The sequence below is a fragment of the Nycticebus coucang genome, chromosome 1 (genome assembly GCF_027406575.1).
Source record: "Nycticebus coucang isolate mNycCou1 chromosome 1, mNycCou1.pri, whole genome shotgun sequence".
NCBI lineage: Eukaryota > Metazoa > Chordata > Mammalia > Primates > Lorisidae > Nycticebus > Nycticebus coucang.
Genome location: NC_069780.1, coordinates 91,300,158 through 91,318,574, shown reverse-complemented (window position 1 = coordinate 91,318,574; position 18,417 = coordinate 91,300,158). Strand labels below are relative to the sequence as shown.

At 37.8% G+C, this 18,417-nt stretch overlaps 1 protein-coding gene and 1 non-coding gene across 3 annotated transcripts; both read right to left on the bottom strand.

Annotated features, from left to right (window-relative positions):
• Window positions 1–2,520: 2,520 nt before the first annotated feature.
• TMA16 (translation machinery associated 16 homolog) lies at window positions 2,521–17,368 on the bottom strand. Of its 2 annotated transcripts, none has more exons than XM_053583979.1 (7): window positions 17,238–17,368; window positions 11,763–11,875; window positions 9,578–9,615; window positions 8,081–8,165; window positions 6,761–6,909; window positions 4,737–4,779; window positions 2,521–2,744 (listed from the first exon to the last, which is right to left on the bottom strand). In XM_053583979.1, the coding sequence occupies exons 1-7, from the start codon at window positions 17,238–17,240 to the stop codon at window positions 2,564–2,566; spliced, it is 612 nt and encodes a 203-aa protein (XP_053439954.1). In that variant the 5' UTR covers window positions 17,241–17,368; the 3' UTR covers window positions 2,521–2,563. The 2 variants fall into 2 exon arrangements, with proteins under 2 accessions (XP_053439954.1, XP_053439965.1); XM_053583990.1 differs by having other exon boundaries at window positions 9,578–9,752; window positions 17,301–17,318.
• On the bottom strand, window positions 12,055–12,186 carry LOC128593232 (small nucleolar RNA SNORA42/SNORA80 family). The gene has a single exon (XR_008382293.1). It is a non-coding gene; the product is annotated as a small nucleolar RNA SNORA42/SNORA80 family (small nucleolar RNA).
• Window positions 17,369–18,417: the final 1,049 nt, after the last annotated feature.

Genomic DNA, 18,417 nt, shown 5'->3' with positions numbered 1-18,417 from the left:
GACTGTGGCTTTTCCTCAGGGCAGAGCACCTATAGACCTCTGACAATATGTTGTTAACATACGTCAACCCTCTGACCCATATCTCTGAGGAAGGACAGCATGCCCTTTGATCTCAGGCTTCATGGGGTGTACAGCTTCAGAGAAATGGCTTATGGAATAACTCCAGGGAAGCCAACTCTACGTGTATCCCAGGGGGACCCAGATCCCTTAAGCCTCTGAAAGAAAAGCAAGTCATTTTAAACTCACACTGAGTTCACTTTGTGTGCTTGATGTAGGATATGTTTATTTCTAAATATTATCCTACAACAGAGACTGGGAAATGTAAACGTCATTATGCTCTATTTGTTATCCACACAGAATCATTAGAAGGACTGCTATAGAGAAAACTAAGCCATCAGCTAAAGGATTCAATGAATGGGCAGAATGTCCATGTGGGATGTAAGCTAATAAGGAAAAGGAGATAAAGGTAGAACGTCAAGGCCTACGGGAGAAATTACTCTGAAGCAGCAATAGAAATAGAGGACACCTATGCAGTCACCTGTCCCTGAAGCATATGGGATAGAAAAACAGAAAAGGCTTCTATCTGAGGTGAATAGGATCCTTAAGGGATACCTGTCAGAAAGGCAAGGAAGCAACTAGAAAATTAGTGAAAAAGACCAGAGACATCAATTAGCCACTCTGAACTTAGAAATTTATCATTAACCCATGTCTACTGGTTTATACCAGGGGTCAGCAAACTGCGACGCACAAGTCAATCCTGCCCCTTGTGGACTACTTTGTATAGCTGTGGACTAAAACATGTTTTTACATTTGTTAAGGGTGGTAAAATACACATACCCACACACACAAAATGCACCAGAAACTACATTTGGCCTGCAACACTTAATACAGTTACTGTAGTTTAACGAAAGTACCAAAACCCTAACTTTCCTTTACTTTGTTCCACAGTCATGGACTATAGAAACTGTCTTATAAAAATATATTACTGATTAAAAAGTGGGCTAGAAGAAGGGAGCACAAGTTATTACCACAGAAAGAAATGAAGATTAAGGGTATAATTTTAAAGCATCTACTCCATAGACAAGTTATCTCTTTAGCTACTTTGGTCTACCTAGGAGTAACATGACTTTGATTATTATGGCACTAAAGAGTAAAATAAATCCATTCATTCAACAAATATTTATCTGTTCTAGTTCTCAACAGTATGACTTGTTATAATTTTTGCTTTGACAGCACAGGGGAAACTAGGAATAAATGTCAGGGCGGAGGGACAATCTGTCATTTTCACAAGTTATACATCTTACAGTACGGGCTTTTAAGTATCAGTCCAGAAGAACCAGTTCTTATTCTCTTTACTATTACTTGTGACTCAGTTTTTACAGCCATTTTAAGATTAAATATGAACAAGAAAGAAAGAAGGAAACTTCCCAATGACTAAAGAGATCCTAACTTACCATGTCATCACAAAACCACATTCTACACAGATCACTAAAGCTGATCAGATCAGGCACATCACTGAAATGAAATGACTAGAACCCTAAGAAGTAAAATTATGGAAATAAATTTTATGTTTAATTTTCAAAAGTAAAATAGTACATTTTAAGTAAGCTGTTAACAAAATGTAGTTATATCTGGTTAACCTCATACAACATTACTGTTTTCTTGAAAATTCTCAAAACCAACTTGCATTGCATCCTTTAAAAAAGAGACTAAAGGATACTTGCATTTAACAAGTTCTGCAAAGAACACAATTCTACAATGTCTATATTTTTCATGATACTCAAAATATTGAGGTAAATGTCAACCTATCTCTTGGAAGAAAAAATAACACAATTAAAATCATTGATTCTCTAAATCTTTAGTTTTGTTTCCACAAATAAAACCTATCATGTTGCGCAATAAGAAAGCAGAAAATATACAATCAAAAGGAGTTAACCTGAAATTATTTATCCCCTTTGTCAACAGGTAACAGATTAAATGAAGGAGATCAATATAACAATATCACTGTTCACTTTCTTACCACTTAACTCTGGCTCAGAAAGTAATAATGTACAATCCATCAGTGTATATAAATTCCAAAGTATATAATTTCCCCTATTTTATAATAAGAGAAAATAGGCTTAATGTTTAAGAGGAGAATCACTGTGACATAATTACTGAAAGACTATTTTGCTATCATCATTGCTCAAGAAGGATCCACAGGAAACTTTCAGAAAACAGGTTACTGTCCATTTCCCCAAATGTCAGATTACATAATTCTAAATGCACATGAGGAAAAAAATTAAAACATTTTCTGTCCTCATAGTGCTCTCCCTCCCGAAATTCAGATTAAAAAGTTTTTGTAAATCACTTATAAGTTAGCAATTTAATACAAATGAAAAGCAATCTTCACTTTTAAATAAAAATCCTAACACCATTTTTAAAACTGCAAATGGGACTCTCATCAAGTAAGAGAATGAGTTAAATAGCAAACTCTTATATCTGGACAAGTATGTATAATAAATAATCAATGAGTATAACTTGAAAGTCTCAAATTATCTGTTTTCAATTCAAGTCACGGCAATTAGTCCACTGCAGTCATTTCCTCATCAGAGTCGCTTGATTCATCTTTTATTTCCAGATCCCCCAAATCTTCGCCTGCAGTTATAATAGTTTTCTTCTCACACTTCTTGGGAAGTGCATCATTAGCACAAATTTTTCTCATTTTAATGTTTGGCAGTTTCTTCAGATCGAAATTCCATTCCCTGGAAAAAGGAAAGAGTATATAGAGTATTGTAGGATTTGAGGCAGGAAAGCAAAAGAATTAATTTTCAAAAATGTGAAAGTGGAAGAAGTTTACAAGTTTATAGCAGGTTCAAACACACTAGAAATGCAAGTTCCCCAGGAAAAAAAAAAACCAACATCACAAGGACTAAGGCTTCTTTTTCCAAAACTATTGCATTTTCCTATTAAGCTTCAGTAGTAGTTAACTGCACAGTAACAAAATCTCACGAAAACCACAAAAGCAATACAGGAAAACATTAGAAAAGGAAGTTCTGTTTTATTATTTTACTTTCTCTAACTGAGCATCTTCCCCTTGTAGGCTATATGGATCAAGAATCTCTAGCAGGGGTCCTCAAACTACGGCCCACAGGCCACATCAGGCAGTGTGATCGTATTTGTTCCCGTTTTGTTTTTTTACTTCAAAATAAGATATGTGCAGTGTGCGTAGGAATTTGTTCATAGTTTTTGTTTTTTTTAAACTATAGTCCGGCCCTGCAACGGTCTAAGGGGCAGTGAACTGACCCCCTGTTTAAAAAGTTTGAGGACCCCTGCGAGTTATAACTATGTTACATCCAGCATATCTCCAAAATACACAAAAGGTTATCCTTTGCACACACAGTGGCACATCAAAATTTAATTTCAATAATCAAGCAACTTTTTTTCTTACAATGGAAAATTTTCAGTTTTTCAACCTCTGTATTTTCTATGACAATTAATAACTCTAGGAGCAACATTGTTTTAAGAAGATTGTTTTAAGAACTCCAACTAGCAACTGATAGGCTATGCTCGGTTGTTCTCTCATTTCTGGCTACTTTGGAAGAGAGAGAACATACATTGTTTTAGAAATAAGCAGCACATTTATGTATTTAATTCATTAAGATTACAGGCAAAAGGCGGCGCCTGTGGCTCAAGGAGTAGGGCGCCGGTCCCATATGCCGGAGGTGGCGGGTTCAAACCCAGTCCCAGTCAAAAACCACAAAAAAATAAAAAAGATTATAGGCAAAAAAATATTTAGGGCACAAAAAGAGTTTTAAACTCCATGTATTTAAATTATAAGTACATGCTATACGTGAGCTAATAAACTGCATCTTAAATATGGCAGATGAATTCTATTACAGCTAATTTAGTTTCTATGAAATCAGAAGTATAGAAGATGACTGGATTAATGTTATCTAACTTCAATTAACTTAAATTTCAGACCCATCAATGTGGTCTAGTGAAGACCAAAACAATAAAACAGAACTTGTGTTTGAAAACTAAAACACTGAAGTCCTACTCAGTGGTATCCCTGGTCAGACACCACAGTACGATCAGAAAGACCACTGGACCACACAGTTCCTTTCCCTGACACCACTGCCCATTAACTATATTCCTTCCAAAAGAGGGTACTCCACAATAGTCTGGGGGTAGGACTCTGAGCTGGCAAGTCTATCACTATTAACAAAAGAAAGAACTAGGGGCCTGGAGCGGTGGCTTATGCCTGTAACTCTGGGAGGCTGAGGTGCATGGACTGCTTGAGCTCAGGTGTTCAAGACCAGCCCGAGCAACAGCAAGACCCCTTCTCTACTAAAAATAGAAAAAACAGAGGCAAGAGGACCACTTGAGCCTAGGAGTTTGAGGTTGCTGTGAGCTATGACGCCACAGCACTCTACCAAGGGTGACAAAGTGAGGCTCTGTCTTAAAAAAAAAACTAGGGAAGAAAGGTGAGATCAAGTTCACAAGAGTATTATGCTAAAGTACTTTGACTATTCTGAAAAACAAAAGTATACCATGTCATTAGCATTTCAGTCTTTATTAGATATTCTGAATAGACAAAACTTCAGAAAATTCTTGTTAGGTCGGATATAAGAGAACAGGTTAGAAGAAACCTCTAATTTTCCTAATTTTAATGTCTGGACTCAAAAGGGAAGAAAGTTCATGCCTCAGGTATTTTACACACAGCTACAAGGAAACAATAAAAGAGACAGCCTCACCTCAAAGTTTTCAGATTATTCGCATCCACAATGTCTGGAATTTCTGGAAAAGAAAATAATTTGTATCCATTAAGCAATGTTCTATAATTTCATAGTTTCTTCATTTATTATTTCAGATATAATAATAACTGACAGCAAGAATAGCCAAAAGAAAACAGAATTTTAAAGCATTTGATATTAGTTTGGCAAGCTCATAAAGGGCTCAGTTCAACAAGATTTAAGAAAAGTTTAATAAATAATAAATTTTAACATAGAATCTATGCAATAAGATTTATTACAAAATAAATGCTGTCCTTTTTAATTGTAAAAAGTAACCAGCAGGCTTGACGCTTGTAGCTCAGCAGCTAGAACGCTGGCCACATACACCGGGGCTGGTGGATCGAACCTGGCCTGGGCCTGCCAAACAATAATGATAACTACAACAAAAAATAGCCAGGCATTGCGGCAGGCGCCTGTAGTCCCAGCTACTCCAGAGGCTGAGGCATGAGAATTAAGTCTTAAGCCCAAGAGGCTGAGGTTGCTGTGAGCTGTGACACCACGACACTCTACTAGGGCAATATAGTGAAACTCTGTCTCAAAAAAAAAAAAAAGTAACCAGCAAAATCTAACTATTATGCTCCTCAAATAACATGCCAGATTGTGTTGTTTTATCTTCTTGGTGAAAAATAACAATTTTTTCAAGCACATACTTTACCTTGGCAAGTAGAATTATCTGAGGAATGCATGGTTTAATTTTAAAAAAGCACATTATTCAAAATGAGAAAAAAATTAAATACTATAATCGATCTGTACTCAAAGTTCAATACAATTTAAACCCATTTTTAATAAAAACTGTATGGCAGTTCCTTACCATGATTAGAAAGTTCATCATAAACTAACACACATGATCACACTTACACTGGTGAAACGTTAAGAGGCACATCCAACAACCAAAACTGGCAAAGAGTCTAACCAATGCAAGACAATGTTAACGAAACTTTACTCTCAAGTAATGAAGATAAATATATTTGATACACTGCCTACTGCCTTTTACAATAGTTTCAGAAAATAAAAGTGCAAAGGGCTAGGTATTAAAAGATATAAATTAGGGTGGCGCCTGTGGCTCAGTGAGTAGGGCGTCGGCCCCATATACCGAGGGTGGTGGGTTCAAACCCAGCCCCGGCCAAACTGCAACAAAAAAAATAGCTGGGCGTTGTGGCGGGTGCCTGTAGTCCCAGCTGCTTGGGAGGCTGAGGCAAGAGAATCGCGTAAGCCCAAGAGCTGGAGGTTGCTGTGAGCCGTGTGACGCCACGGCACTCTACCAAGGGCGGTAAAGTGAGACTCTGTCTCTACAAAAAAAAAAAAAAAAAAAGATATAAATTAAATACAAAAGTTTTTAAAAAAGAATTTTGATAAATTGAGTGAAAAATAGTTATACCACCAGGAAACAGAAGATAGGTAGGTGGTCATATCTGTCTTCTCAGCTTATCAGAACAAAATTTGGTGACAATCTCCCCACAGGATCCTAGACACCTGTACACTAGTTGGAATCCATTCCTGAGATACACCTCTGATTCTGGGCAGACCTGAAAGAACGGTGGATCTGAGTACCAGTACCGGCTCCATCAGCAAATGCTTGCCGCCATGGACGTGCTCTGGTAATTACTGCCAATTAATGTAGCTACTACATGTTGAACTGAAGTGTAAGGGGAAAGACTCAAGAGACTCAAGGAACAGACCAACTGAGAGGCTCCTATAAATGCACAACTGAGAAGATGGTGGCTTGAACTACAAAGGTGGTAGTAGGTTGACAATTACCATCACAACAGAAAGATACAACATCATTGTCACAAAACTGATAGCTTGGTTGGGAATGCACAGGGAAAAAAAATGAATCCAAAAGAATTCTTAACACTCAGAAAAAGAAATCAAAGTTGGAAATCAATTGTTCTAAATTAACTGAACAAATAAAATAAAACCTTTGAAATAAATTACAAATCTGATACTACGTATTTTTAAAAGAAAAAAAAAATCAGAGAACACACCAAGGCCATAACCTTCATACTGCTGCCGCTCACGCTCCATCGTCTGCTTGATGACTGTCTCCCGGGAGGAGTGCCGCCTTCCCTGCCTGTCTCTGATGCTGTTATGTAACTCAATCTGCTCCAGCTCACTGCTGAATCGATTTAAATACCTGAAAAAAATAAGAAAATGATGAGTTGCAAAGTCTCATCTATTTGGCTTATATTAATTGATGGAACTCTTAATTCCCAGTCTTCACCTGTTCTTTAATGTTTATGTTTTAGGTCCTCAAACCTCCGCACCCCTTCTCTGTGTATCTCAATTTCACCAACTAAATCACAGCCTGCTACCAAGGGTCTGTTAAACCACAAACCTTCATGTCCAGCCACTTACTGGACGTCTATCTCCATTTAGACATTTAGCAGCTTCATTCTTAGCACTCCAAAACCAAATGTGTTACCACCCTGTCCCCAACCTCCCCCATCAAATTACTCTATCCCTCAGGCTCCTCATCTCAGGAAATAGGACCACTCATCCAGTTGCCCTAGTGAGGAATTAGGCACACTCCTGGCCTCCTCTCCCTCCTTCCCTCCGCACCTAAACTTTCACTAGATGGAGACTTCTGCCTTCTCAGTATCTCTGGTATCATTCCTCTCTCTTCACTACACTACACCTCACCCAGCAGAGGCCACCATCACCTCCTGCCTAGATTTCAACATCACCTTCTCAGTGATCTCCTGGACGGATCCATGTCTCCCTCAGAACATTTTCCTCATTCTCACAACTGCGACCTTTTCTAAAGTGTAAATAAAATCATCTCAGGCGCTTGCTATAAAAGTCTCCTATGGCTCCTAATGTCCTTAGACAAGGTTCAAACTCTGAGAGTGATAGCTGAGGTCTTTCAGGGGCTGGCTGTCACTCACTGTACCTGCTATACTTTCTTTCTTGAACTTGTTATTTCAGTCACACTCAATGTCTGGCACATTGTTAGGTATGTTCTCTTTGCTCTCATGTTAGGGTCTTTTAAATGTTCTTCTGACTAGATACTTTTCAAACTACCTTACCTGGATCTGCTAATCCTCACCTTTCATGTGCCAATATCCCAAAGTTTGGATATTGCTCTAGGAAGTCTTTCCTGTTCCAAAGAAAGTGGGTTAATACTCTGAGGCTCAGAACGGTTACAAACCTACTGAAGTGGCTGTGCCAGGACACAAATCTAAAGTCTTTCTGATAACTAAGCCCATTTGCTCTTCTGCAAATCCAGAACAGAGCTCTGTCTCTTAAAGAACCAGGTGGGAGAATTACCTTTTCTGACTCTGTTCATAATTTCACCCGGGGTTTACCTTTCAATTAATTCACAAGCAGCCTTCTTTGAATATCTCACTTTTTGAGGATCAAGATGATTTTGAAACCACTGAAGTTTTTCACCTATGAATAAGAAGTATCAAGACAGTTTAGCACCATAAGCGATTATTTGAGCAAAGAGGTGGTTATTACAATCTCAACATCGATGTGTTTAAAACAGAACCAAAATTTATTTCAATGTTAAATATAAAGTCTTATGTGGGCTCAAAGCTAATTAAACCAGTCTATTAGAAATTTAACTATCACATTTTAATTTAGAGATAAGACAGAATTGGGAGAGATGTTCTTTTGTATAAATTTCTCAGCTAATATAGATGTACAAAAAAAAAGAGAACTATAATAGAACATGAAGTTCTAACTATTTAAAAAGCAAAGGACATAATTTATCTAAAATAATAAAATATAAATGATGAAAAATTATATTTGCTGAACATTTAATAAGCCACAAACACTATATAAACAGCTTTATACTCCTATGAAAATGTGCACTATTATATCCCCCTTTACAGATAAGAGAAGCTAAGTAAAGTGTTTAGGGCCCCAAAATTAGTGAGTACTTTACACACACAGAGCTGCTAGATGGTGTGCCAAGAGTGACTGACAGAGACTATTCAAGTGCCAACACAGTCTATTCTTACAAATAAATCTGACCATCAGGGTCACTTTCAGTTAAGTATCTCAATATTACAGATCAAAAAATAGCCATACCTGGAGTACTGATAATCTCATTTAAAATACTTTCCTATTACCTGATAAAGCATTAGAGATGAAGGTTCAAATTAATTACAATAAAGCCTAATGATATTTTAAAATCTTAAGACTTGTCAGTAGGACAGTGCCCATAACTCAGTGGGTAGGGTGCCGGCCACATGCACCAGGGCTGGTGGGTTAGAACCCAGGTCTGGCCTGCTAAAAACAAAAAAAGTAGCCCGGCATTGTGGTGGGCGCCTGTAGTCCCAGCTACTCAGGAGGCTGAGGCAAAAGAATCACTTAAGCCCAAGAGTTGGAGGTTGCTATGAGCTGTGGCACCATGGCACTCTACAAAGAGCAACAAAGTGAGACTCTGTCTCAATAAAAAAATGAATAAAGACTCATCAGTAAAAACTTAATAAATTTGAATCCAAGAGATTTCAACACTGAGATTAAAGTTACAGGTATCCATATCATTAAATATGAATTTTGTCTCCATAATACTGAAGCTATAACCTTTCATAATGCTCACAGACAGAGAGTTAGAATTAAATTTTATATACAGATAAATAGATGGATCATGTGTGTAGATGGGTAGGTAGGTATAAACTAAACAATTTCTGGAAAATTGAGCTGGAAATCATTAACATTGTTTATTCCAGTTTCGTTTGAATTTAGTTTGGTAAGAAATTCACAGTACTTCATTAGAAAGATAAAAATAAAAATAGGTAGAGGGCAGAAATTCATATACTTCAGCCAGAATTTCAGTAAATAAACCCACTTACCAATAAGGTTAAGACGCAAGGCCTTTTCATTCTTCAATCTTGGAAGAAAAGGTATATATATATATACACACATCAGAAAATTTCTAAAGCAAACATTAAAAATCTGTCAAAAACAACAAGAACTACCCCCCCAAAAACTCTAATTTCAGGATCATCATTGAATGCCCCAGTTCACCTTTAAATAATCAGAACAAAATGTTATCAGAAACTTTCTTTGCCTCTTCAATAATTAAAGAAAACTTATAGAACAAGTTAGTTTCAAAAACAAAACTGAAAGCCTGACTGAATTATGATTGTTGGGGTGGTTTTAAGATATGCTGAATATTTATGCACAAGAGTAATACACACCTTCTAGAAGACTGCGAGACTAAAATGCATTGCTGTTTGTCTTTTAAATTTTATTAAGAATATGGGGATAATTGCTTTTCATAAATTTAATAATAAGAGTAAAAACTCATTTGTGGTTAGAAAGACTATAGGTAATATATGCCTTACTGACAGTCTAAATAATTATTCATTCATTCAAGAGCTTTTTGGACACCAAGTCTGCTAGATTTTACACCAGCCTCTTGGCATATGGCAATGAACAAAATAAACCACTGTCCCTGTCCCAACAAAGCTTTAAATGCAGAGGGCAATGAAAACATGGAGATGACACAAAGCCACAAAAGCACATTTAAAAAGCACCTACAGAACTTTTTAGGATTTGGGGAAGTTTTCCAGGGCATGTGACTTTTATGTTGAGACCTGAACATTCAGATGTTATTTAGGATTTTAAAAAAATAGAATAAAGAGGATGGGGAGCATGAAAATGGGAACAGAAAAATAATAGCTAAAGGAGAAGGCTTTGTACAAAGGGGAAATACACATGGCTTTTATCCATATGGAATAATAAGGAAACCACCTCCCATTTTATCCAACTAAAAAACTGGAGAAATAAAATAAAGCCTTTATTTTTACAAAAATCTTAGCCACAGAATGGGAAAAGGCATTCATAATACAAAAATACAAAGAACTAACAAAGAACTTATATCCAGAATAAACAAACAGTTCCTACTAGCTAATAGACAAAAAATTCAGTACCAAAAGACAAAAAAGATTTGAACAGATTCTTCATCAAAGACATAAACACATGACAAGATGCTCAACATTGTAGTCATCAAGAAATGAAAACTTAAACCCACTGTATACCTACTAGATAGCCTAAAGTTAAACAAACAAACAAACAAAAACCTGGAAGTACATGGTCAAGAGGATACGTAGCAAATAAAATACTCTGGTGAAAATATAAAATGGTACTACCACTTTGAAAAAAGTAATTTTTATATACATAAACATAACCATGTGACCTACCATATGACCGAGCAATTCTTTAAACCTGATTTCTTATAAATTCAAACAAACATCTATCATATGACCTATCAATTCCAGTTCTAAGAACCAAAAGAAAAATAAAATCATGTGTACATATGAACACTTGTACATGAATGTTCAGGTAGTTTTATTCGAAATAATAGGAGGTGGCAAATACTTTCTTAAATGGTCACATAATAACACTTCAGGCTCTGGGGGCTATGTAATGTGGGGAAACAGCTAATCTTCTTTTTTCTCCTTCTCAGTCCCACTTGTGGGAATCCTCCTTTTCCCAACACCTAAACAGCAGAGGCCTCTCATCTCAGTCCATGGCTTCCCTTTCTTCTCTATCTACAGTTAACTATTAGGATATTGTATCCAGTCTCACAGCTTGAAATCCCCATGTGGGTACTGATGGCTGTCAAATTTCTTTCTACATCCCTAACCTATTCTCTACCAAACATATCCATTCCACATGTCCCCTTTAATCTCTATGTCCATTACATAATTAATCACTCCCTCATATCTTTCAACTCTTTGCTCAAATGACAGAAGAGCCTTCCATGACCAGCCTACATAAAACAAATCTCTCTGGCCCTTTTAATTTTTCCTCATTATATTCATCACACATCGCTCTTTAAATTTATTCATCTGTTTTAGGTAAGCTCTGTAAGAGTATAGAGTTGGTTTTAGCTTCAGCACATATAACTCTCAAACATTTATTAAAGGAAGAGAGGAGGTGTATATTGAGGAAAGATTTATGTCTGAAGGATAAATGAATTAAGGGCATTTTACCAATGATGCATAATACAAAGGATGAAAAGATACTTACTTTTCCCTTTTCTCTTGTTTGTGGGCCTCTCTTGTAATTTGAGCTGCTTTTCTACTGTATGGATGGATGATTTTTTTTTCCCGTCCTGCACTTTTTCCCTTTAGCACTTTAGGCTAAAATATACAAAAACACATGAGACTAGGATATATAAGTGATTCCAGCCAAAAAAAAGTCTTTAAAACTAAATTTTAAAAGACAATGATATAAGAGAAATTCAACGAGCCAGAAATACTAGCCAAGAAATCAGGAGAGAGATGAGACTTATTAAACAATTTTTTTCTTTCCTTTTTTTTACTGTGCGACCCACTTCAGTGCCAGCAGCCTATAGGCAGAGGCCAGGCAATGGTTCGGGGCCAGTTTGCTCTGGCATGGGGCTCTATGACAGGGCCACACGTGTAGGCCCATCAGAAATCCAAACCCATGCATTTATTAAACAATTTTAATAGTCTTTGCTTTCATTGTCATAACAGAGGTATTTGGAACTACTCTCCCATAACATAAGAGAATAAAGAAAGGTACAGAAGGGATCATAAAATCCAGCTCTTCAACTATTCTATCTTCAAAGCAACGATGAGACTCACAGCTAAAAATGTGTTACAGTTAAGAAGATTAAGATTATTAATTGAAAAAAAAACTTACTGAGGCGATTGTAAATTGAACTGCAAGTGTCCTTATGATAAAAGAATTTTTTCCTTCTGGGTAGATGCCCAGTAATGGGATTGCAGGATCAAATGGGAGGTCTAGCTTGAGTGCTTTGAGGTTTCTCCATACTTCCTTCCAGAAAGGTTGTACTAGTTTGCAGTCCCACCAGCAGTGTAAAAGTGTTCCCTTCTCTCCACATCCACGCCAGCATCTGCAGTTTTGAGATTTTTGTGATGTGGGCCTTTCTTGCTGAGATTAGATGGTATCTCAGGGTAGTTTTGATTTGCATTTCTCTAATTGATAGGGATGATGAACAATTTTCATATGTTTATTAGCCATTCATCTGTCTTCTTTAGAGAAGGTTCTATTAATGTCTCTTGCCTATTGATACATGGGATTGTTGGCTTTTTTCATGTGGATTAATTTGAGTTCTCTAGTTATTGCAGCTCAATTTACAATTGCCAAAATGTGGAAACAGCCTAAATGCCCACCAACCCAGGAATGGATTAACAAGCTGTGGTATATGTATACCATGGAATACTATTCAGCTTTTAAAAAAAATGGAGACTTTACATCCTTCGTATTAACCTGGATGGAAATGGAAGACATTATTCTTAGTAAAGCATCACAAGAATGGGGAAGCATGAATCCTATGTACTCAATTTTGATACGAGGAAAATTAATGACAATTAAGGTCATGGTGAGGGTGGGGGAAGGGGAGAGCAGAGAGAGAAAGAAGGAGGGAGGGGTGGGGAAAAGAAGAGCAGAGAGAGGGAAGGAGGGAGCGGGGTAGGGCCTTGGTGTGTGCCACACCATCTGGGGGCAAGACACGATTGCAAGAGGGACTTTACCTAAAAAATGCAATCAGTGTAACCTGGCTTATTGTACCCTCAATAAATCCCCAACAATAAAAAAAAAATAAATAAATAAATAAAACTTACTGAGCATAGACTATATACACCTTGTACTAAGATAAGCCTGAGACTCCAGGATCAAAAACAGACATAAACTTGCCTTCATGGAGCTTACAATCTAGTTATCACATGATTAACTAATTTAATAAGTGCTGGCCAGAAAGGTTACGGTCCTGACTAACTTTGAAAAATCAGGAAAGGCCTCTCGGAGGAAGTAATGTGAGACCTAAAAGACAAGGAGTTCCCCAAACATTCCTCAATTTTCAACCTACTACCTAATTAATATGGAAATTAATTAAAATAAACAAAATAAAACTACTACCTAATTAATATGGAAATTAACATTTAAATCTGGAAATCAAATCAAGTATCTTCCTTTTCCTCAAAGCAAGAAAACTAGTATGAAATAATATAGTGAAAATCGAAAACCATTTGAATTGAACAATTATCTTCCATACTATTAGTTTTTAATTGTAGAATGGGAAGAAAGTCAATGCTTTAAATAGACAATTAAAAGAAAAACATTAAAATAAGATGTAGGAAAAACACAAACAGATCAGTTTTAATTCTGTTTAACTTCAGTCAGATTGTTCCAACCAAAGTCTGAAAGAAGAGTTTAAAGGTAAGAGGTTAGAGTACAATATTTGGCATTGCAATTGTTTTTATAAATTATGAAAAGATTGCATTGCCTTTAAAATAGACAATTAGTCTAGTAAAAGTCTAGTAGTGCAAACTTACTTCACACGCAACACTATTCAGATCTACATGGAACATTAATATATGACAGTAATATGTTATTAAGTGATACTTCTGCTATGTATCAAAGACCAGAATATCATATTTGGAATCATAATGAAACAAAGATACAATCAAGGAAAGACTTAAAAGGACTACCTCTCTCCAGAGATAGTTAAAGAGAAGTATAGTCAACGTGACTTTACAGAGTTGAATCACGATACAGATGCAATTTTTAAGTCTTTGTATTTCACGTATGTTATGATTTGTCTTTCTTTCTGCATAGTTTTAACGTTTGAAAATTATTACATGTACTTAATGTTGATGTGCGTTATGTAAACATTTCATCATTGTTGAGCATTTTTTCCTTCCTCTCTTTACCCTTCTTTTTGTTACTATACACATTCTGAAGTGATCATTTCATTACGTGTGGCTTGCCTTCTTTCTTCCCTCCCTCCTTTCTTCTCCTTAACTCCTCTCTCTTTGTTCTTCCTCTTTCCTTAGAATAAATTGCAAAAAGTGATCAAAGGACAAGAATATTTTTGTGACTCTTGAAACCGCTTGCCAAATTATTTACCAAAAATATTGCATCAATTTATTTTGAAATCAGCAATGGGAGTAACATTGCTTTTCATCCTTGCCAGAATCGTTCGTTATACTTTTAAACTTAATGTAATTGTAGAATGCATCCTTATTAAGGAAAATTCTCCTCTTTGGGGGAGGATTCTTTTGAAAATTGTTCATCTTTTAGATTGTTAGAGAAATAAATCTTCTGATAATTCAAGGACAAAAAAAAAAAAAGAGAGAAGTATAGTCTATCGAGGATATTTAGATGGGAGGCAATACAGAAATAAAGGTAACCTGCCTAAACAATTTTTGTGCAAAAATTCTAAGATAAAAATCTAAATGCTTACTTCCTTTAACTTTGAAACAAGGGAACTTTGAAAAACGATCTGTTTCACACACCAAACAGCTCACAATTTTTTCAAACTCAAGATCAATAGCACTTGCCTTCTGTCCCTACAGTAACATGGTACTGGCATCCAGCCACTGGAATTCTAATACATACTCATCTTTATCCTTCTTTGTTCTGAGTTTTTTGTGATAAGTAAAAAAAAAAAAATTCTAGCTCAAAACAATTTGACACGGTTACTGTATTTCCATTTAAGTTAATTGCTCCAAGGGGAAAGAGATTTTCTGTTTGGGCTGATGGTGAAAAGGAGCAGTGTAGTACGCTGTCTAAACATTTAGATGAGCACACTGAGAGGCCAAAGGCCCTGGATGGTGGGAGCTCAGGAGTTCAAGACCAGCCTAAGCAAGAGACCCCAGTCTCTAAAAATAGCTGGGTGTTGTGGCAGGTACCTGTTACAGTCCCAGCTAGTTGGGAGGCTAAGACAAGAGGATCGCTTGAGCCCATGAGTTTGAGGTTACTGTGAACTATGACGCCAGGGCACTCTACTCAGGGAGACAAAGTAAGACCGTCTCAAAAATAAATAAATAAATAAATACATGAATGAATAAACAAACAAACATAGACATGAAAAATAACACTGTCCCAGTCCCTGTAAGAGACTCTTTCTCAATGACAATTAAACAACAGGGGAAAAAAGGCAGTCTTGTTTGAGGCAATTTACCAAACACCATGACCACTGCCAACACATATACAGCTTTAAAAAAATGTATCAAGATATAAATATAAAATAAATAAATCCCAAATTTCTTAGGTATTTAAATTAGGTTATTTCATCTGTAAGTCAATTCCTGGAACTCCAAATATACTTTTGGATTAGACTCAGTAGTGATTTAGAAAATAATCACTACTAATCAAGCCTAGGCTTCAGAATTCTGAACATAAAATAAATGTTACCAGAAAAATAAATTTTAAAAAGTGCATATTATGTTACAAAATAAGACAAAGACTAGCACTTGATAATAATTCATCCTTTTACTAAAGTTTAGCTGAACTAGTATTTTTTTGTAACATTTGCTGTGTGTTCCAGTTTTAGATTGACATTAAATATTTCCAGCACTCTTTTCTATCTGTAGGTTTTGAATCCAAATTCAACCAAGGGCAGATAGAAAAATTTGGCAAATAAAAATAACAATGCCACAATAAAAGCAATACAAATTCAAAAGAATATATAACAGGTAACAACTATTTACACAGCATTTACATTATATTAGGTATTGTAAGTAACCTAGAAATGACTTAAAGTATACAGGAGATTGTCTGTAGGTTTTATGCAAAAAACACTCCACTTTATATAAGGGAATTCAACATCCACATCCGTGGACTTAAGCATTCAAGGAGGTTCTGAAACCAACACCCTCAGACACCAAAGAACAACTAAAAAGCATATGAACATCTCTTTAAAAAACTTGGTGCATCACTCCATACTTTTCAGTTCCTCACAGATCACACAACTATGTAAAAAACCCGTTGAAGAAACAACATACTGTTCTGGAATATAAACGTATGTAGTTATAGAACTATAAGGAAAAATAATGTAACTATAAACACAAAACTTAGATACTGTTTACCTCTGAGAGGTTCTCCAAGGGTACGGGTTCAAAGAGGAGAACACAGAGGCTTTCAAAAGTTATATTTTACTTCTTAAACTACATTAACAGGTAAAGGGGAGGTCCTTATACAGCATTTCTTTGCAAGTAAATGTTTATAAAGACTTCTGTATCAATTTTTAATAAAAACAAAACAGCTTCAGGTCACTAGCGGGAATGGGGGTGAGGGGCCGTAGAGGCAGGACTTGGGGCAGCAATAGGTCACTAACTGGCGATGACCGGACGCCGGGGAATAAGTGACTGGGCCCATTCTGCGGCCACACATGCCAGGGGTGGAACAGGTGTGCGGGCCCAGCGCTCAGTTTTGTCCCAGAGGAGACGCAAAGCAAAGACGCGAGCTGCTCCCGCCACCCTCACCCACGAGGGGGTAATGCCTAAGGAGAAGGTAGGCGGGAGGCAAAGAGTGGCGAGGCGGCAAGTGAGTACTTCAGCACTGAGACTAAGGGTCTAAGATCACTCGGATTCGCCCCGCACCCGCGCCCGGCTCCACAGTTTTTTTCACTTTGCCTCCTCCCCTCGCCCCAGCTCCCCGCCTGCCTGTCTTCCCGACAGGATCCCTCCCAGGAACCAACTGAGAGGGTACAGGGAAGCAGGAGGGGCCCACCATGGTGATGTCGTCGCGGCCGCGGGAGACCTCCGCACTCCAGACTGGGGCAAGCTCACCTACCGCGGTGGCAGCAGCTCCCGCCGGCACCCCGGCCGTACGCACGTGGGGCCGCACAGGCCCGCGCCGACTCTACCGGAAAGGGAGGGGCCAGTGCAATTCGGTAAAACGTCCCCGGAAACTGAGGCCTCATCTTTTCCGCCCGTGTTGGATTTCAAGCTCTGGGTGAATGGCCTGCGGTCCCGGTGTGACCGTGGGGAGCGGTGGGAGGGAGGAAGCTTGCGGCGGGAGGTTGAACTTGGCCTGCCTCTGAGTACGAGGTTCGGGATTTGAACTTGGATCGCAGATGTCCCTCTTTCCCGGCCAGTGGCGTTCTGGTCCCCAGAGCAGAGCTTGGGCATCAGTCCCAGTCCGTTACTCCAGGGACAGCAGCCTCTTCAGAGCAGAGGTTCCCTCTGGGGGCTCCAACCACTCAGGGGCTGGACCCGGCCCAGTGGGGCTGCGCGGAGCTGGCCCGCGCCCTAGATGGGCACATGGTCCTGGCTTCTGCTCTTTCCTGTCCTGGATTAGCTTGGATCAGGCCTTTCCCCCACCGGGTCTTAGTTTCTTTATCCGCACAGCATCCTTCCTCCAATTCATGGCCCTTACAACCCAGCTTTTCTCTCCTACTCTCTCATAGAGTTTGTTTCACCTATACTTTTTTAAATTCCATAAACAATATACTCATTCAACAATTTTTTTTTTTTTTTTTTTTGAGACAGAGTCTCACTATGTCGCCCTGGGTAGAGTCCGGTGGCATCACAGCTCACAGCAACCTCCAACTCCTGGGCTTAAGCGATTCTCTTGCCTCAGCCTCCCAAGTAGCTGGGCCTACAGACCCCCGCCAAAATGCCCGGCTGTTTTTCTGTTGCAGGTGTCATTGTTTAGCTGGCCAGCCTCCGTGTTATGTGGCCAACACTGTAACCACTGTGCTTACGGGCACAGAGCCATTCAACAAATATTTATTGAATGCTAATATGTGCCAAGCTTTGGGGATATTCTGACAATATCATTGCCTTCCTCAGTTCATATTGTGGGAAAAGGGCTATTTCAGTATATAAGAACTCTAAAAATACAGCCGACAAGGCAGGCAAAAATGCTCTTTTATACGTAGTGGTTCCTAGAATCCTCTTTTAGAAGC

Excerpts from the sequence above, each read along its gene's own strand:
- TMA16 (XM_053583979.1), bottom strand. Across the intron at positions 4,780-6,760 it reads GTATGAAGGTTATGGCCTTG|AAATTCCAGACATTGTGGAT; the intron begins GTGTGTTCTCTG and ends TTTCTTTTCCAG. Across the intron at positions 2,745-4,736 it reads AATAATCTGAAAACTTTGAG|GGAATGGAATTTCGATCTGA; the intron begins GTGAGGCTGTCT and ends TCCTTTTTCCAG.